The sequence below is a fragment of the Ochotona curzoniae genome, unplaced genomic scaffold (assembly GCF_017591425.1).
Source record: "Ochotona curzoniae isolate NIBS_2020 unplaced genomic scaffold, NIBS_Ocur_1.0 contig_1071, whole genome shotgun sequence".
In the NCBI taxonomy this organism is placed as follows: domain Eukaryota; kingdom Metazoa; phylum Chordata; class Mammalia; order Lagomorpha; family Ochotonidae; genus Ochotona; species Ochotona curzoniae.
Window position 1 is genome coordinate 26,563,169 of NW_024464939.1, and position 16,114 is coordinate 26,579,282.

General features: G+C 39.6%; 1 protein-coding gene across 1 annotated transcript in view; it reads left to right on the forward strand.

The window, feature by feature from the left end:
* The window catches only part of LOC121165982 (aspartyl/asparaginyl beta-hydroxylase-like), a 150,997-nt gene that overhangs the window by 75,908 nt on the left and 58,975 nt on the right, over window positions 1-16,114 (forward strand). Inside the window, exons 12-14 of the mRNA XM_040995007.1 lie at window positions 2,485-2,571; window positions 11,285-11,435; window positions 14,166-14,302. Coding sequence (XP_040850941.1) covers window positions 2,485-2,571; window positions 11,285-11,435; window positions 14,166-14,302 — 375 coding nt within the window. The remainder of the gene's footprint in view (window positions 1-2,484; window positions 2,572-11,284; window positions 11,436-14,165; window positions 14,303-16,114) is intronic.

Genomic DNA, 16,114 nt, shown 5'->3' on the forward strand with positions numbered 1-16,114 from the left:
GAAAGCAAGACTAATGCCCCCTTGGAAAAGCCACCCACACAGTCTTTATCTTCAGGGATTCCAAAGATGGCTAAGATAGAACCAAAATATTCCATTGTTTTCTGCAACTTTTGTAATGTCAAGCAGGAACAATATGAATGTTCAAAATTTACTCCCTTTGAGGCTATTTTTGCATTTTAAATCAGAGAGGAAGGAAGGGGGAAATTTGCCACACACACACACACAGAGCAGAGAACAGGATGAACACAGCAGTGTACATTGGCTTGGTATAGCATGACCACAAATCAAGACATGGAGTACAGCCTCTGGAGGCACCATGGTCTTGCCAACAGCTAATTTCAGACCTCAGAAGCTTATTTTGGACAGCTGGTCCCTGAAACTATAAGAGAGCAGATTTCTTTTGTTTATAGTTGCTGGTAATTTGTTACAGCAGCCGCAGAAAATGAATGCAAATTTTGGTACTATGTAGTGGGGTGCCACTGTTACAAATAGCTTAGAATTTGAACGTGGTTACTGAAATTGAGTAGAAGCTGGAGGAATTTTAAGATACAGAATAGAAAAAGCCCAAATCTTGGGCCCAGCACAATGGCCCAATGGCTAAATCCTTACTTTCCAAGCACTGGGATCCCATATGTTCACTCATTCTTGTCCCAGTGTCTCAATTTCCCATCAAGCTCCCTTCTTATGTCCTGGGAAAGCAATGGAGAATGGCCCAAAGCCCCGGGACCCTGCACCTGCATGGGAGACCTGGAAGAAGCTCCTGGCTCCTGAGTTTGGATTGGTTCAGCTCCAGCCATTATGTCCATTTGGGGAGTGAACCAGCAGATGGAAGATTTTTCTGTCTCTCCTTTTCTTTGTAAATCTGTGTTTCTAATAAAAATAAATACATCTTTAAAGAATTAAGACATTCACTGTTAGTAAAGAGTACCCCAAACAAAAGTCAAATGTTGGCACTGGACATTGTTTTTCTGAAGAGATCAGGTGCGAGACTCTTGGACCCATGCATGTTTTAAGAGTCAGGAATAGGGAAGAGATTATACAAGAAGGGTTTGGCAGAGAGCCTCTTGTCTAATGACCAGAGATAAGGATGCGACAGCCAGGGCACAGGAACCAAGGTGCAGAGAGCCTCCAGCCACAGAAGATTATTCGCACACCTTGGATCCTAGTGGACCCTAATTATAATAGTTGAATTTTGAACTTGCTTAGAACCAGTGACTCCACTCTTCCTTCCTTTTCTTGCTTTCATCTTCTGTTTGGAAATAAGAATATCATTAAATGTTATCGTATGCTTATCCACCTTTGTATTTCAGAACATAATGAACTGAGAAAGGACTCATTTCTCTTACATTGAGTTTCTAATTTTGTGGTCATTTGTTACAGGAACCACAGGGTATTTATAAGAAAGTCACAACAGAAAAGGTCATTTAGCATGAATTCATCAATGTTCATTAAACCACTAAAAAATTAATAATGGTTTTACTACTTTAAGAAAGTGCAGTTTAGATAGCAATACAATTATTTGTGGCAATAAGTTTAACATAATGCATTCCTGGTTAATTTATGTCTACTTCCAAGTGTGCATTTGCTTTCCATCAAGCCAAAGATTTGTTGATTGCTTTGAATGGCAGAGTGATAGGGAAGGAGGAGCAGACACAGAAAGACATTTTTTTCTATCTTTGGGGAGTTGGTTCACTCCCCAGATGGCAACAGTGGCCAATGTTGGGGCCAGCCAAAAGAAGGAGCCTGGAATTCCAACCAGTAAATAGGGGTTGAGATGTCTGGACCATCTTCTGCTGTTTTCCCAGATGCATCAACAAGGAGCTGAATCAGAAGCAAAGCATAAAGGACAGACACTCTTACTCCTTGCCCAGTTGACCTGCCACACATTCTCAAAGTCATTTCTTGCAGTGTGGTCAGAGGTCTCTAGCTGAAGCTAATGACGTATCTTCTTTTAAGGCCCAGGTAGCTGCAGGGGTTAAGGGGCAGGTCTCATGACACAGAGGCCATGATGGACTGCACTCAACCAGAGGAACCTGATCAACCTTGACCTTCAGTGGGAGAAGTGTCATGACCAATTGGTTCCTTTGTGATTGTTCCTTACTGTTTGGACAGATGTTTAAAACTGCAATGAGGCATCTCATTATCTCCCAAAGACCCAAGACATTCTAACAATCTTTTCCCCAACTGAAACATTTTGACAGTGAATATGAGAACTGTATTACGAGAAAATATGATTTAAAAAATAATTATATTACATCATTTGTAATGTCTATAAAATGTAATGTCTATAAAATGTAATGAATATAAAAGATTGATTATGTTCTTATTATCTTCTAGTTTTATATTTGCCATAATATCGTTTTAAAAACTGCCCTTAAATTCTGATTGGAATGTTGGAAATTCTGATAAATCACTTGCTAAATATTAAACAACTGTATTGAATGATGCCGTATAATTATATTTGGGTTTTTATCTTCCTAACAGGGAAAAATTGAGGAAGCAATAAAAGCATTTGAAGAACTAGTACGCAAATATCCCCAGAGTCCACGGGCCAGATATGGGAAAGCACAGGTACTGTAAAACTCTTCTCAAAAAACTTTCTGATGCTCCTTTGTTCTGTAATTGGATTTTTCACTCTGCCATTTTCACTTTCTCTCTTCTCCTTCTGATTTCTCTACACAATCAGTTTCTCATGTATATGTATAAAGTCAAGCAAGAAGTTCTGTCTTAAATAAGACAGTTATCACTGTTGCATAAGTTGAATTTAGTAACTTTTTTTGTCTGTTCCTCTTCCATAAGGCTTCCCTCTACTTTTGATAAGGAAGGACAGTAGCACTTTTGTCATTGATTTCCTGTTACCTCCCGTTCCACTCCATTTAGACTCACTGTGTTGTTGTCCCTTGGTACTCCTCAAAGCTTTAGATACTCAATACTATACCTAGAGGTTACAAGAAGTCAGGCAAGCTTTGTTTTCTCCTGATTTGTACCAGCTGACACATTTCTGACCAATGACTTTCTCCTCATGCACACTCCTACTGTCTTCTTGCCTGGATTTCTCCAACTTCTAGTTTCTTCATGACACTTGTCCACATCCACCTGAGTAAATCTACCTGTGCCAGTTGCTGTTATAGCTCTTGCATATATCTAGTTCGTATTTTTTATGAGACAGTCTGGCCCATCTGGTACATCTAGACACCGGAGGGACTCAGGAAACCAGTTTATTCCTCTGACATAGGAGCCACAAGAGGCAACACAGGATCATACAAGGACAGTCAGGAGGCAGGTAACACAAGTGCGGGCAAGCCTTTGGCTCTAACCTTGATGGGATTCCCAAAGGCCAGGAATGTAGCCAAAGGTGAGCCTTAACATTAGCTAATGGAAAAAACTGTGGGCCTTGGCCTACAGGATCTGCTTACCTGATACCAGACACTGGAATGATGAAAGAGGAATTTTGTTTCTCAGGGTTTCTCAACCTGAGAGAACTCTGGCTCTCAGTGACTGATTTACATATTCAAAGCCTGCTGCTGGCTGAGCACCAGGCTAAAGAATGGCCAGCCCTGAGGGGCAGGCTATCCTCAGTAAGAGAGGTTTTGTAAATACATCCAATCTACAGAATACCACACAGCCATTAAAAAGAATGAAATTCTACCATTTGCCACAAAATGGTCCCAACTAGAGACCATTATACTCAGTGAAATAAGCCAACACCAAAAGGACAAATAGCATATGTTCCATCTTGTATAAGGCAACCTGGTTGAAAAATACAAAGCAAATAGATATATAGGTGAATAGCATATACATATATTCTTATAGATGAACTATACAATAGAGACTAGCATACCAGGAAGTGAAGATGTGTCACAGTAGGCATCTCTGCTCCCAAATAAAAGTTAAATATATCTTGACAATATGACACTAGATTTTCTAGCTTTGTCTCTATCCCAGGCCACAAGCAGGGAGCTGGATGGGAAGTGGAGTAGTCAGCACATGAAGCAGCACTCAGATGGGATCCCAGTGGATGCAAAGCAAGGATTTAGCCACACGGCTATCATGCCAGACCCAAAAATGTCAAAGCATCATAAAATATGGAGAATGTGAAAAAAATTACCATACATTCTTATGAGCACTGTGGCAGTGTTTATCCTTCTGGGTCTTATGCTCTAGTGGAAGCTTTTTGTTTTTAATGTTTTAGCATTTTTTAAGAGGCAGAGAGGGAGAGAGCTCCTAGTGTACAGAGCTCCCAGTGTACAGTGAAGCCAGGAGCCAGCAATGAAATCCAGGTCTCCCAGTGACTTGGATCAATATTGCTGCCTTTCCTGTTGTACTTTGTTGAGAAGCTGTTAGCGCAGCTTGAACACCAGCACTGTGATTTGAGAAGGGCAAGTCTTAAATGCCCACTCATGGAAGTGACTGGGTCCCCGCCACCCATGCAGGAGACCCAGTGTGTGCATTCTGGTTCTCAACTGGAAACCAGACCCAGACTTCGGGGACTGTTGTGGGTTTTTAGTGAGTGTAATGGATTGGACCTTTCTCTGTAACTCTCTCTCTCTCTCTCTCTCTCTCTCTCTCTCTCTCTCTCTCTCACACACACACACACACACACATACACACACACTTTGCCTCTCAAAATTAAAAAAAATTTTTTTTGGATTGTCAGTTACTTGGTTAAAACATAGTGAGATTCACCCTGTGTACCAAGCTCTTGGAAGCACAATCACCAATTAGCACATGTGCTTGCTGAGCCTCCCTTACAAAGAAAGCACAGGACAGGTGAGTGTTGGATACAGGCTTGCTCCTGCTGCATGCTGAGGAGAGTGAAAATAAGGAACATGTGAGGGGTAGGTAGGAAACAGGAGAGACCTCATTAAAGGGGTGACATTTGAATGTAGTGTAAATGCATGTAAATAAATACAAAGGTACTTCATAAAATTTGTGGAAATGGAATTAGTATGTTTTCTTGGTGCAGAAAAGAACACTTGAAGATCATGTATATGCAGGGTCCTTGAAATGTTTGTAGAAAATGTATGTTATAAAAATCTGTATCTGCATTTTAATATTTTGTACCCATATAAATATTTCCCTCCCATTTTCATGAAATTTCAAGTGCTTTTAAAGGTAGATCTAAAACTATGCTTGAGTATTAAACATTAATATATTAGATCTTCTTACCTGAAAATATGTACTGTATGCAAAAGGAAATTGGATGAAGAAATAAGGAACATGCCTACCAAGACTTTTTGTTTACAGGTAATATGACTGAAAGTGACAGGGCAAAAGGCACTTTAGATAAGATCAGAAAAGGACTCAAGGTTTTGTGTGACTGGGATGTGACAAGGTTGACGAAGGAGCTGTACAGGCTGAGGGAACAGGGCAGCAGAGGCTAAGATGATGCCTGCAAACAGTCTTGGCACACCAAGCCCAGAACAGACAGAAGGGCATGCCGAGGAAGGGCGGTGGGAACAAAGGGGCTGGGGCTTTACACATTATTCTATAGATACTGGGAAGCCTTTGGAGGGCTTTACATGTGAACATTGCTAGTCTGTTTTATTAAATAAATACTTCTTCAGTTATTGAGAGGAAGATGGATTAGAAGGACCAAAGCAGATGCAGGAAAATTAGGAGGCTACTACAAATGCACAGAAAAAAATTCTGGCATCTGAGTATGATCATGACCATGGATAGGGGGATGACAGCCATAATGGGGATGCAGAGTTGGTGATAGGTTAGATGTAAGAATTGGAGAGATGATTCCAGCGTAACTCCTAGTGTTCTTGCTTAACCAGCTGAAAACAGGACAGTGCCAGTTGCTTTCCAGAAAAATAGATGGGGAGAGATGCAGACATCCAGGACTTGCTTTTGGTCTTGGTAGTCTCAGAAATTCAACTGAACCGCTGGGTTTGTAGAATGTGGAATATTCAGAGTGAATGCCACAGCCAGACATAGACATGTGTCAGCCAGGGAAGCCTCCACAGCCCCAGCTGTGCCGTCGAGGTGATGTGTTGTACTGGGACATGGTAGATGCGGAACTGCTGAAATTTTTCTGACCAGGGTTCACCTTTCCAAGGTGGGGTCTTTGCAAGACCTGTAGCAACTAACACATCTGTCAGTAAAGTATGTATACTTTGCTTTAAGTTCAAGGTGGCAGCCACTTGTAATCTGCATGCTCAAACTCATCCTCTCCTCCCCTGAAAATTCCACCAATGAAGTTTCCTAATGATTAACAAGCCCATTAATGATTTTATTAATGATTCATTCATGAAAATTTCATTAATAAAATTTTACCAAAATGAAGTTGTGAAAAATTAGTGCATTTTTACCTCTTACCCATGGTGCAGGTCAAGTATCCTAGAGCACAACCATCAGTTATAACGTGGTTTGCTCACTACTCCTCTAAGATTTCTTAATTGCTCTGAAATAAGAGAGCATGTGTTTGTTACCAAAAGTTCAAGCCTGTTTAAATAAGTGGTGTGTTCTGTCAGTAGTATAGAGTCGTTTGATTCAGGAAAGTATATTAGCTAGAGAGAGAAAATGGCTCATACAAATGCTAATTATGGCAAAATATTTTGTTCCTCATAAGTTCATTGTATGTGATGTTAATTATAGGTACCAAAGTCTAAATAAATGCACTACTTCTGAAACATGATGATTGTTGGATTTATTTCCTTGTTTCACAGCAGGTGTTTGATGTTGAGGCCTTGGGCAGTATTTTTTATTTCTAAATTATTACGCTACAATATGTTATTAATATTAACATTAATGTGGCATAAAACGAAGTTTAATCATGGTAAATTAAATTTTAACAAAGTAATTTATAAAATTTTAGATGCATGAGAGTTTTAAAAATAAAAATTCAATAGAAGATCGACTTTATTATAGAGAGGAATAAATCAGAGTTTTTTATTCTTTGTCAGATTAAAATTATTTTTGAATATCAATACATTTTCAAAACTCAATGTTAAATCAAATATGAATTATGGTGTCTACCACTTCTGAAGTAGTATTGATACTGGCTTATTCTTTGGGTGACTGTAAAAATCAGTTTTGAAATTCTTAGCTTATAAACTAGCCTCACTTTATTATCATTTGCAAGCCATTAATGCCTTGTTAACATCCTGTAACAAATATTCAGTTGCAGCCTGGTTTGCTTTGTCTACAGATGTTAAACTGATGAAAATCAGTCTGTACAACTTTCGTCTTCAAAGCAAACGCTGCTGTTTCATTCAAGATATTTTCAGGGATTATGTGCTTTTTTAATACTGATATTTCCCTAGTTCTCAACATTTAAAAGGTTTCTATTTTATTAAAGCAAAAGACCCTTGGGCTCTGGAAGGAAGCAATGCACGCAGATTGTAGATCTCTCTTTCCAGATTAACTTTTAAAGTCACTTGTGACTAGCTCTATGAAGAGTTATCTTGGGAGGCATTTGCCCTTTTGATAACCCTAGAAAGATCTCCAGTCCCAGGATCCATTGGTAGTTTTGTAGGTTCAAAGTGAATAGGCCAAACTTATTGGTCTTAAATTGATTCTCGTGGTTCATTGACTGAGTATGTTTGGTAATCCACCAATGATTACCTTCTGGGAGTTAACTCATCTAAGTCGAACTCACAAGAAACCAATGCCTAAACAGAAAAGCTGGTATGGGCACTGTTGTGGCTCTGCAAGTTAAGCTGCCACTTGCCGTGCTAGCATCCTGTATCAGAGTGTGTGTTCATGTGCCAGCTGTTCCATTTGCAGGTCAGCTCCCTGCTAATGCTCCTAGGAAAGCAATGGAAGGAAACATTGAGTCCCTGGGTCCCTGCCATTCACATAGCAGACCTGGTTGGAATTCCAGGCCTCTGGCTTCAGTCTGGACCAACCCTGGCTGTTGTGGTTGCTTGGAGAGCACGCAAGTAGATGACAGATCTCTGTGTTTTCATCTCTCCGTGTCACCCTGATTTGCAAATAAATAAATAAATCTTTTAAGAAGCTGGCATATTAATAATGTACAGTGTCAGTGAAGAGACATACATGGGTCGATATTAGACTTTTCTCTCCAGGTAGGAGGACTGTTGTGGAGACCAGCCAGACCAGAAAAAATAGTTCAATGTTCTGAAGCATAATTCCTTCAAGCTAGGGTATTAACCTTTGTTAATCTTAGAGAATTTTGTCACACCCAATTTCCTTTCTTATAAATGTATCCATTACTGTTGGCACTTTGTCAATTGCTGGTCTTCATCATCTTAGGAAACTTACACTAACTGGTACTTAGTGATCAGAATAGGTTATTTCATTGATGTGTTGTTTTCTGAAAAACGTCTACAATACACTCTTTTACCAATTTATGTTGATTCTTGCTAGTTTCTGTGTTCAAGGTTTGGGGGAGGCTGGATCATTTTCTTTCTTTCTTTTTTTAGATCTATTTATTTATTATTTTTTATTTGAAAGGCCGATTTACAGAGAGAAGGGAGAGAGAGAGAGATTTCCAACTGCTGGTTCACTCCCTAAATTACTGTAATGGCCGGAGCTGAGCCAATCTGAAGCCAGGATCTGGAGACTCTTCTCGATCTCCAGCATGGGTGCAGATACCCAAGGACTTGAGCTACTCTGCCCTGCCTTCCGAGGTGATAAACCAGGAGCTGGATAGGAAGTGGAGTAGCCAGAACATGATCTAATGTCCACACGGAATGCTGGCATTAGCAGGTGGAGGATTAGCCTGTTGAAACGCAGTACCAGCCTCCTCAATCATTTTTACCAAGTCCTCAAAGGATGGAGTTAAACTTATTTTGATTGTGGACATCTGCATGTTGATTTCAGCATATACCCTGATTTAGTAGCATGTCTAAATACTCTGAGAAAAAATTATACGTGTTACTGTTACTGTGAGTATCTACATGACATAATCTTTCTGTAAGTGATGATCTTTTAGTTGTTATCAACTACATCTCAGGACTCATGGGTAACCTTTTTACCCATCTTTTTACCCTCTTTTTCCCTACTTCTGATATTATACATTCCATTCTTAGTCACCATCTGCAGATTTTGCCTCTTATTTCACTAAGAAAATAGTGTCTGGGGCCATGTTGGTGACTCAACAGGCCAATCCTCCAGCTCCTAGTGCTGGCATTACACATGGGTACCACTTTGCGTCTTGGCTGCTCTATTTCTGATCCAGCTTCCTGCTTGTGGCCTGGGAAAGCAGCTGAGGATTACCCAGATGCTTGGGCCTCTGTACCCATGTGGGAGACCAGAAGGAGGCTCCTGGCTCCTAATCAGTTCAGCTCAGCTCAGCTCAGCTCAGCTCAGCTTTGGCTGTTGTGGCCAGTTGGGGAGTAAACCAGCAAATGGGAAACCCTTCTGTCTCTGTCTCTTCTTCTTCTCTGTAAAATTTTCAAGGTTAAAAAAAAAAAACTTAAACAAATTAATAAAGGATGTGTCCAAAGAATTTTCACTTGGCCGCACTAACAGTCTGCTCCTAACTGTTCTCATGGGCTCCACATTCACCTTGCTGTTTACTTTCCACTGTTACCTACAAAAGGACTTTATTAGAATTTTGTGTCAACTTTTGCATCATTAGATTTCTGGGTTTTTTTTCATCCACTTCAGAAACAGCTGTGCTATTTGCTCCCCACATTCCACTCAACTTGCTGTTCCGTGTCTCTGCTTCTCCTTATATTTAAGCACACTAAAAAAAAGGCTGTCACCAGCAACTTTTCACTGTGTGTGTCGGAGCGGTTGATCCTGCTGCATTTGGTTCTCTGGGTAAACATTCTTGTTCATCAAAATCTCATCCCTACCCAGTCTGACATGATCTTGTGTTAGTTATCATTCCACCCAAAATTATGGCCACGTTTAGCACACTTGATCTCTTCCTCTTAAAACCATTGCTTTCCCACTTGCTCTCCAGAACTTTTTGATGCTTATTTTCTTCTATCTCACTGCTCTTTTTTGCTGACCTCGCTTATCTTTCTGATTTCCAAATGACCTGCAAGCATCAGAATTCTTAGGTTCAGTTTTCTGACCTCTGTTTCTGTCTCTGAACTGGCACTTCCTTCGAGTGTCCTCGTTTTAAATACTTGTCTCCTTCCTTGACTGTTTCTAAGTATTTGTCTCTTACTCTGACCTCTCTCCTGAACTCCATATGTACACATACACCTTTCTATTCATTATCTCCATTTGAATTTCAAATAGTCAGCATTGATTCAGTATTTTAACACTGAATCCCTGACTTCTCACACTCAAACCGATTGTATCCTATCTTCCCATTCCTAGAGAATGACAATTCTATCAGATAGTCACTGAAGCCAAAAACCTTGACTTCTTCCTTGACTTTAATTTCTCACCTGTGTCATGCCCTGTTCTCTTTTTATAAATATGTTGACTGACCATCAGGATGCATCTGTTACCACCTCTGTTACTATAATTTCTAGGCCACCTTGTCTATTTTTCTGCCAGAGCATACTAGCTGAGCTCTCTGCTCTATGAGGCTGATTTTGATACTATTGCCAACATGATCACTTACTTACATCAGATGTGTCAACCTCAGCAGTGTCTTTCCAGACATGGCCTCAGAAAGTGGTCATCAGTTAATGGTCCCTGCATCATTTGATGGCAGTCTTCTGTACTGTCTTCTTCCCCCCACTGTGTTGGCTTTCTCTCTATCCCTTACTCCTGCCCTGAAGTCATGGCTTTTGCTAATCCTTTTGCCTAGAAGACTCTTCCATCAGGTAGCTTCATATCTTGCCCAGTCTCTTCCAGCTCCTCCTGGATTGTTGTAATTTAGCTAGCCCTTTCCCTTGCACTAGACCCAGCTCTCCTCAGCCTGCTTGGCTTTAATTGTTAGCATTGTGGCCCACAAACAGGATGTTTCGTTTATATTTAGTCTTTCTCTCTTTTTTTGTTTTTTAAATGAAAGCAACCTTAGAAAGGGTTTTGTTTTCAAATTATCTATACATACATAAAACAGTAATTGCATGGATGAATGAAAGAACACAGGAATAAACCAATAAAATAAAAACTGGATTGGAGTTATCTTTATATAACACTAGCTGAGATGGATTATAAAGCATTAGCTACATATATCCTTATTAGTCTTGATTATGATTCTTACTGGCTTAGTAACTGGTTGACCTGCAGATTAGAAACTAACATATTGTTTTGCTTTTGTTTGTCTCATCTTGATACACAAGAAAGATTTATCTGTAAGTTCTCTTAAAGTATATCCAAACATTGCTTTTTGTGAATAGTTTGGATAATGGTAAGCCTAATGGGTCATGGGTCATTGATCCAGTTTGCTAACTTCTTCTAGTGTGAAGATGATTTGGCTGAGAAAAGGAGGAGCAATGAGATACTTCGTGGAGCCATCGAAACCTATCAAGAAGTGGCCAACCTGCCCGAGGTCCCCACAGACCTTCTGAAACTGACTTTGAAGCGGCGTTCAGAGAGACAGCAGTTTCTTGGTAAGAAGCAGTGAAGCAGTGACAGTTGATTCAGTGGAACATGCTTTCATCTTGGAGAACCTGAACGTCATATGCAGATGCTCCTCCGCTTAAAATAACCTCACCGTGCCCACCTCCCCAGTAAAACCATTTTAACTTGAAAATACATTGATGCCACCTAAGCTACTAAACATTACAGCACAGCCACAGAGCAGGGTTGTTCCCCTTCCTGACTGCAGGCTGACTGAGAGCTGACCTCACTGTCACTGCCTAGCATCTCCAGAGAAGATAAAACACGTTGCACTGGCCCAGGAAAAGATCAATTCGAAGTACTAAATGAATGTGACTTTTACATGATCAAAGGTCAGAAATCTTTAGTCCATCCCTCGTATAGTGGAGAACATCAGTACACTGCTCTTAGAAGCATTCAGTTACAGGGGAGGGAACCTGTGTTTTCAAAGTTTATCTGACCTTTAACCTGAGCAGCTCTAAAACTGAATTCCTACATTTAACAATTACAAAAACACAAATGATATTTTTATACCACCTGACCTTCACCACTTTACAAACACGTAGAAAGTTGAGAACTTGGATAATTTAGCCAAGGAATCAAAGCTAATAAATGAATGAACCTAGGATCAGAAGCTCTTCTGTGATGCCGAGTTTTTCACTTTCTTAACTGTAACCAGCTGACTCAGAGGTTACAATTATCAAGAGATCGTTTTTAAGTAATGTTTGTTGTTTCAGGCATTCTAAAATTTCACTTGTCAGATTTGACCCTAGACCAAGGGAAATAGTAGGAAAAAACATTAAAACATTTTTAATTGTAAATTTGAAAACACTTTGTCAAGAACAGCATATACCATGCTGTCAGCTAACAGTTTTCAGTGCTAAAAGCAAGTTTCTTCAGTTGTTTAAAGATGTATTTTATTTCTTTAGTTGAAAGAGTTACATAGAGGAAGAGAGACTGATAGAGAGATCTTCAGTCCACTGGTTTAATCATCAAGTGTCCAAATTTGATCCGGCACCCATATGGGATGCCAGTGCTATAGGCACTGGTTTAACCCACAGCAGTGCCAGCCCCCAAACTCATTTCATTTTTAACCAGATTTTTAATTCTCTCCCTGCTACCCTGTCACCAAAAAGCTAAGAGGGGAGGAAATCTAAGCTACATGTTATTGCTAACGTGGGGCCCAGCCACCTGCATGGTCACATGAAGGGACTCATCTGTCACATAGAAGGGACTCATCTCAGTAACACACAAGGCCAAATTGGCTTCTTTATCATCCGAGCAAGTAGGAAAGTGTAGTTGTGTCACCTTTGTAGATGGCCAGAATCTATGGAAGTGAGGTTCAACTGAAGAATCTCTAGGGCAATTCAATTGGAAGAATTTAGTAAAAAAGTGACCAGGTGGTCAAGTTTGCTCATGGAGGTGCAGGGGTCCAAGAGGCAGAGTGGAAGAGACCAGAAAAAGACTCTGTAGATATTAGAAGATTGACATCAGCATTTTATTGATTGTCAACCAGAGAGGTTTAGAAGACAAAACGTACAGGCGTAGGTAGGCCGGAGGGGGTAAGAAATGCTGCAGACAAGAAGGCACTGGTGTGTTAGAGGAGTGACTTGCTGAGCAAACCCGTTCTCAGTTATGATTGGAATGTGATTAGCCAATTATAAGTACGAATCATGGGACAAGCTGATGATGCTTTCTGCTAGTTTGTCAGTGTAAAATATTATCGCACTAATAGCTCTACAACTCCTCAGCTAATATTCCAGCTTTTGAGCATCTAAGTCCTTGAGATAATTATTTTTGGACATGTGTAATAGCAATATTTTGCACATTTTCTCTGAGATAACTATGACAAGAAATAATAATAGACCCTGACATTTTAAATTTCCATCAGACTGCCTTAAAAATACATTAGAGTTCTTGTAATTCAAGTAGTGCACAGTATCTTGATGTCCACCAGAGGGTCCCATAACACTGGATGATGGATCCTTTCCTGTATCATTAGGTGTTTACTTGAAGATGAGTTCACTTGCCTTTTTTTGTTAAGTTTTTATTTTATTTATTAGAGAGATAGAATTCATATTCTGGTGTGGTGGCTCACTCCTCAAATGGAAGCTGAGAGGCAGAAATGGCATCCAGTTCTCTCACATGATGGCAGGAATGCATCACTAGAGCCATCAGTACCTCTCACAGAGTCTACCTCGACCGGAACCTGAAGTAAGAACCTGGACCAGGAATCAGATGTAGGCACTCCAGCATGGGACTCACTTCTTAATCCGTAGGTCAGACAGCCACTCGGAGATGGAGAACATACCAGTGGTGAAGTGCTCTCTCGTGCACCTCCGTGCTGTTTCAGGCTTTATACAGGATGCTAGACCCTGAAATCAATCAGACTTCCTGTGATCTACTCTCAATTTACAATTTTAAAATAAATAAGACAAAATTATCTGCAATATATTTATGTAACCATTTGATAACTGAAACTTTCTTGAGAGTTTTTATATTAAAAAAAACTGATGACTTTAGGAAATATTCTAATATTTGGTCAATATTATTTCGTTAATTATAATATTTATTTATCATTGCAACTATTTCATGAGCTTGTTCTTGGTACTTGCTAAATCATTTATATGTAAATTCAGACTGAAGCTAGTCTTCAGATTCTGAATATGATTCCTAATATAAAGATATGCCTACTTATTTTTACTGCTGCTGGCTTTTTCTTCTGCCTTCCCCCACATCAGGTCACATGAGAGGTTCCCTGCTCACCCTCCAGAGGTTGGTTCAGCTATTTCCCAATGACACTTCTTTGAAGAATGACCTTGGAGTGGGCTACCTCTTAATAGGAGACAATGACAATGCCAAGAAGGTTTATGAAGAGGTGAGCATCAGTGTATTCACTGTCAAAGGATCTTGACCGTTATGTTCTAATGTTACTTGTATATGCCCATTTTCTCATTCTCGTGTGCTACTATTTTTTTTGAAGATTTAATTACTCATTTATTTGCAAGGTAGGGTGACAGGAAAAAAACTGAGAGACATCGGAAAAAATATCTTCCATCTGCTGGTTGACAATGCAAATGCCCACAACAGCGGGCTGGGCCAAGCCAAAGCCAGAAATCTGGAACTCTTTTCAAGTTTCCAATATGGGTTGCAGGGATCCAAGCTCTTACCATCATTTGATACTTCTCAGAATGTTTTAGCAGGAAGCTGGTTCAGAAACAAGATAACCAAGACTCCAGCTAGTCACTCTAACTTTGAATTCAGGTGCTCTAAGCTATGGCTTAACCTATTTCACAATGCTCAACCCTCTTTTTATTTTAAATTAAGTAGCATGCCAGTATTATTATAATTCACATATTCTAAACTTCATCTTTATGTTGCTTTTTATAATCATTAAATTTTAAATTTTAATAATTAAGTTTGGTATATTTTTAAAAGTTCATGTGTATTACTCCAAAAGCATTCCTCCTAAAAACGTTATTTAGCATGCAAGGTGCTCAAGTTCCTATGAATGTAAAACAATCCACTTTTTTTTTCACAGTAAGTCCATTGTAGTCTACAGAAGATGTGTTTCTTTGAGGCATGTGGAATAAATGACTCTTCCTTCAGAAAGCCATTGCTTCTTGGATCCTTTATGTCTTTGAGAGGATTTCTCTCTTGAAATGGACATTTTACTAGATAATTTCTAAGTTCCATGGAATTATGAAACCTGCAGAACTGTGACTACTTTAGACAATGAAGAGAATTCATTTGGTGCAGAAGAAATGTGATACCCAGTAAACTTTGAATTTCGACCAAGTTAATGCCTCTGTGAATGAAAGATGAACACATTTACTCACTATGTTTTAATTCAGGCTTGTTGATTAAAGGTTGTCAACTGATATAGTTAGCATCAACATAGTGTCCTTTGGTGATAGCCAGTGTGATTCAAAATGCCATGAAGTATGGTTCTTTTGTGTTTAGTCCGGGGACCAAGTCCGCCCACAGCATGCTGTTTTTCTCTGTTTATTGCTTTTAACAGTTAATTGACAGGCACTGAATTTCAGGAGAGTTGTGTTTTTACCCTTGCTATGCTTTTTAAAAATACATATATTTAATGAGACAGCAGGGATCAAATCTTTGCTTTTTATAGCATTGATAATATCTACAAAAGTGGTTTGAGTCTACAGTATTTAAAATGTGCATCATCTACTAAAGATTTGGTCAAGGCTATAAACAAGTTCTGAGTGTGATATTGTATTGCTAATGGCCAAAATATAGTCAGAATCCTAACTTGCAGCATTTGGTTTAGGCAGGCATCATCTATCTCTATGATTGAGGACCCCGTGAATTGAAGAATTATTAAACTAAGCAGACATGCCCATTATTCTATCACTAACATAGGAAGCAAAGATAGGACCATACAATTCCCTCTTTGTTTCTTTCCCTCCATCCTTCCCTGTGTGTGTCTCCCACATTTCTTTCTCTCGCCCTTCCTTCCTTCTGAAAAGTGCCATCAAATGCTGACTGAGCACCAAGCACCTCTGATGAGTTCAGGCAGGATCTGAAAGGCTAGTAGTTGCTCTAATACACTGTGGGTTTGGCCTTCCTCCCCCTTTCCAATCCTCCCTTGAGTGAGTTCATCTTTTTTACCTGATACTAAATATGTACTCTGTGAAGCATTTACCTTGTATTGGAAAACCAAACTTAC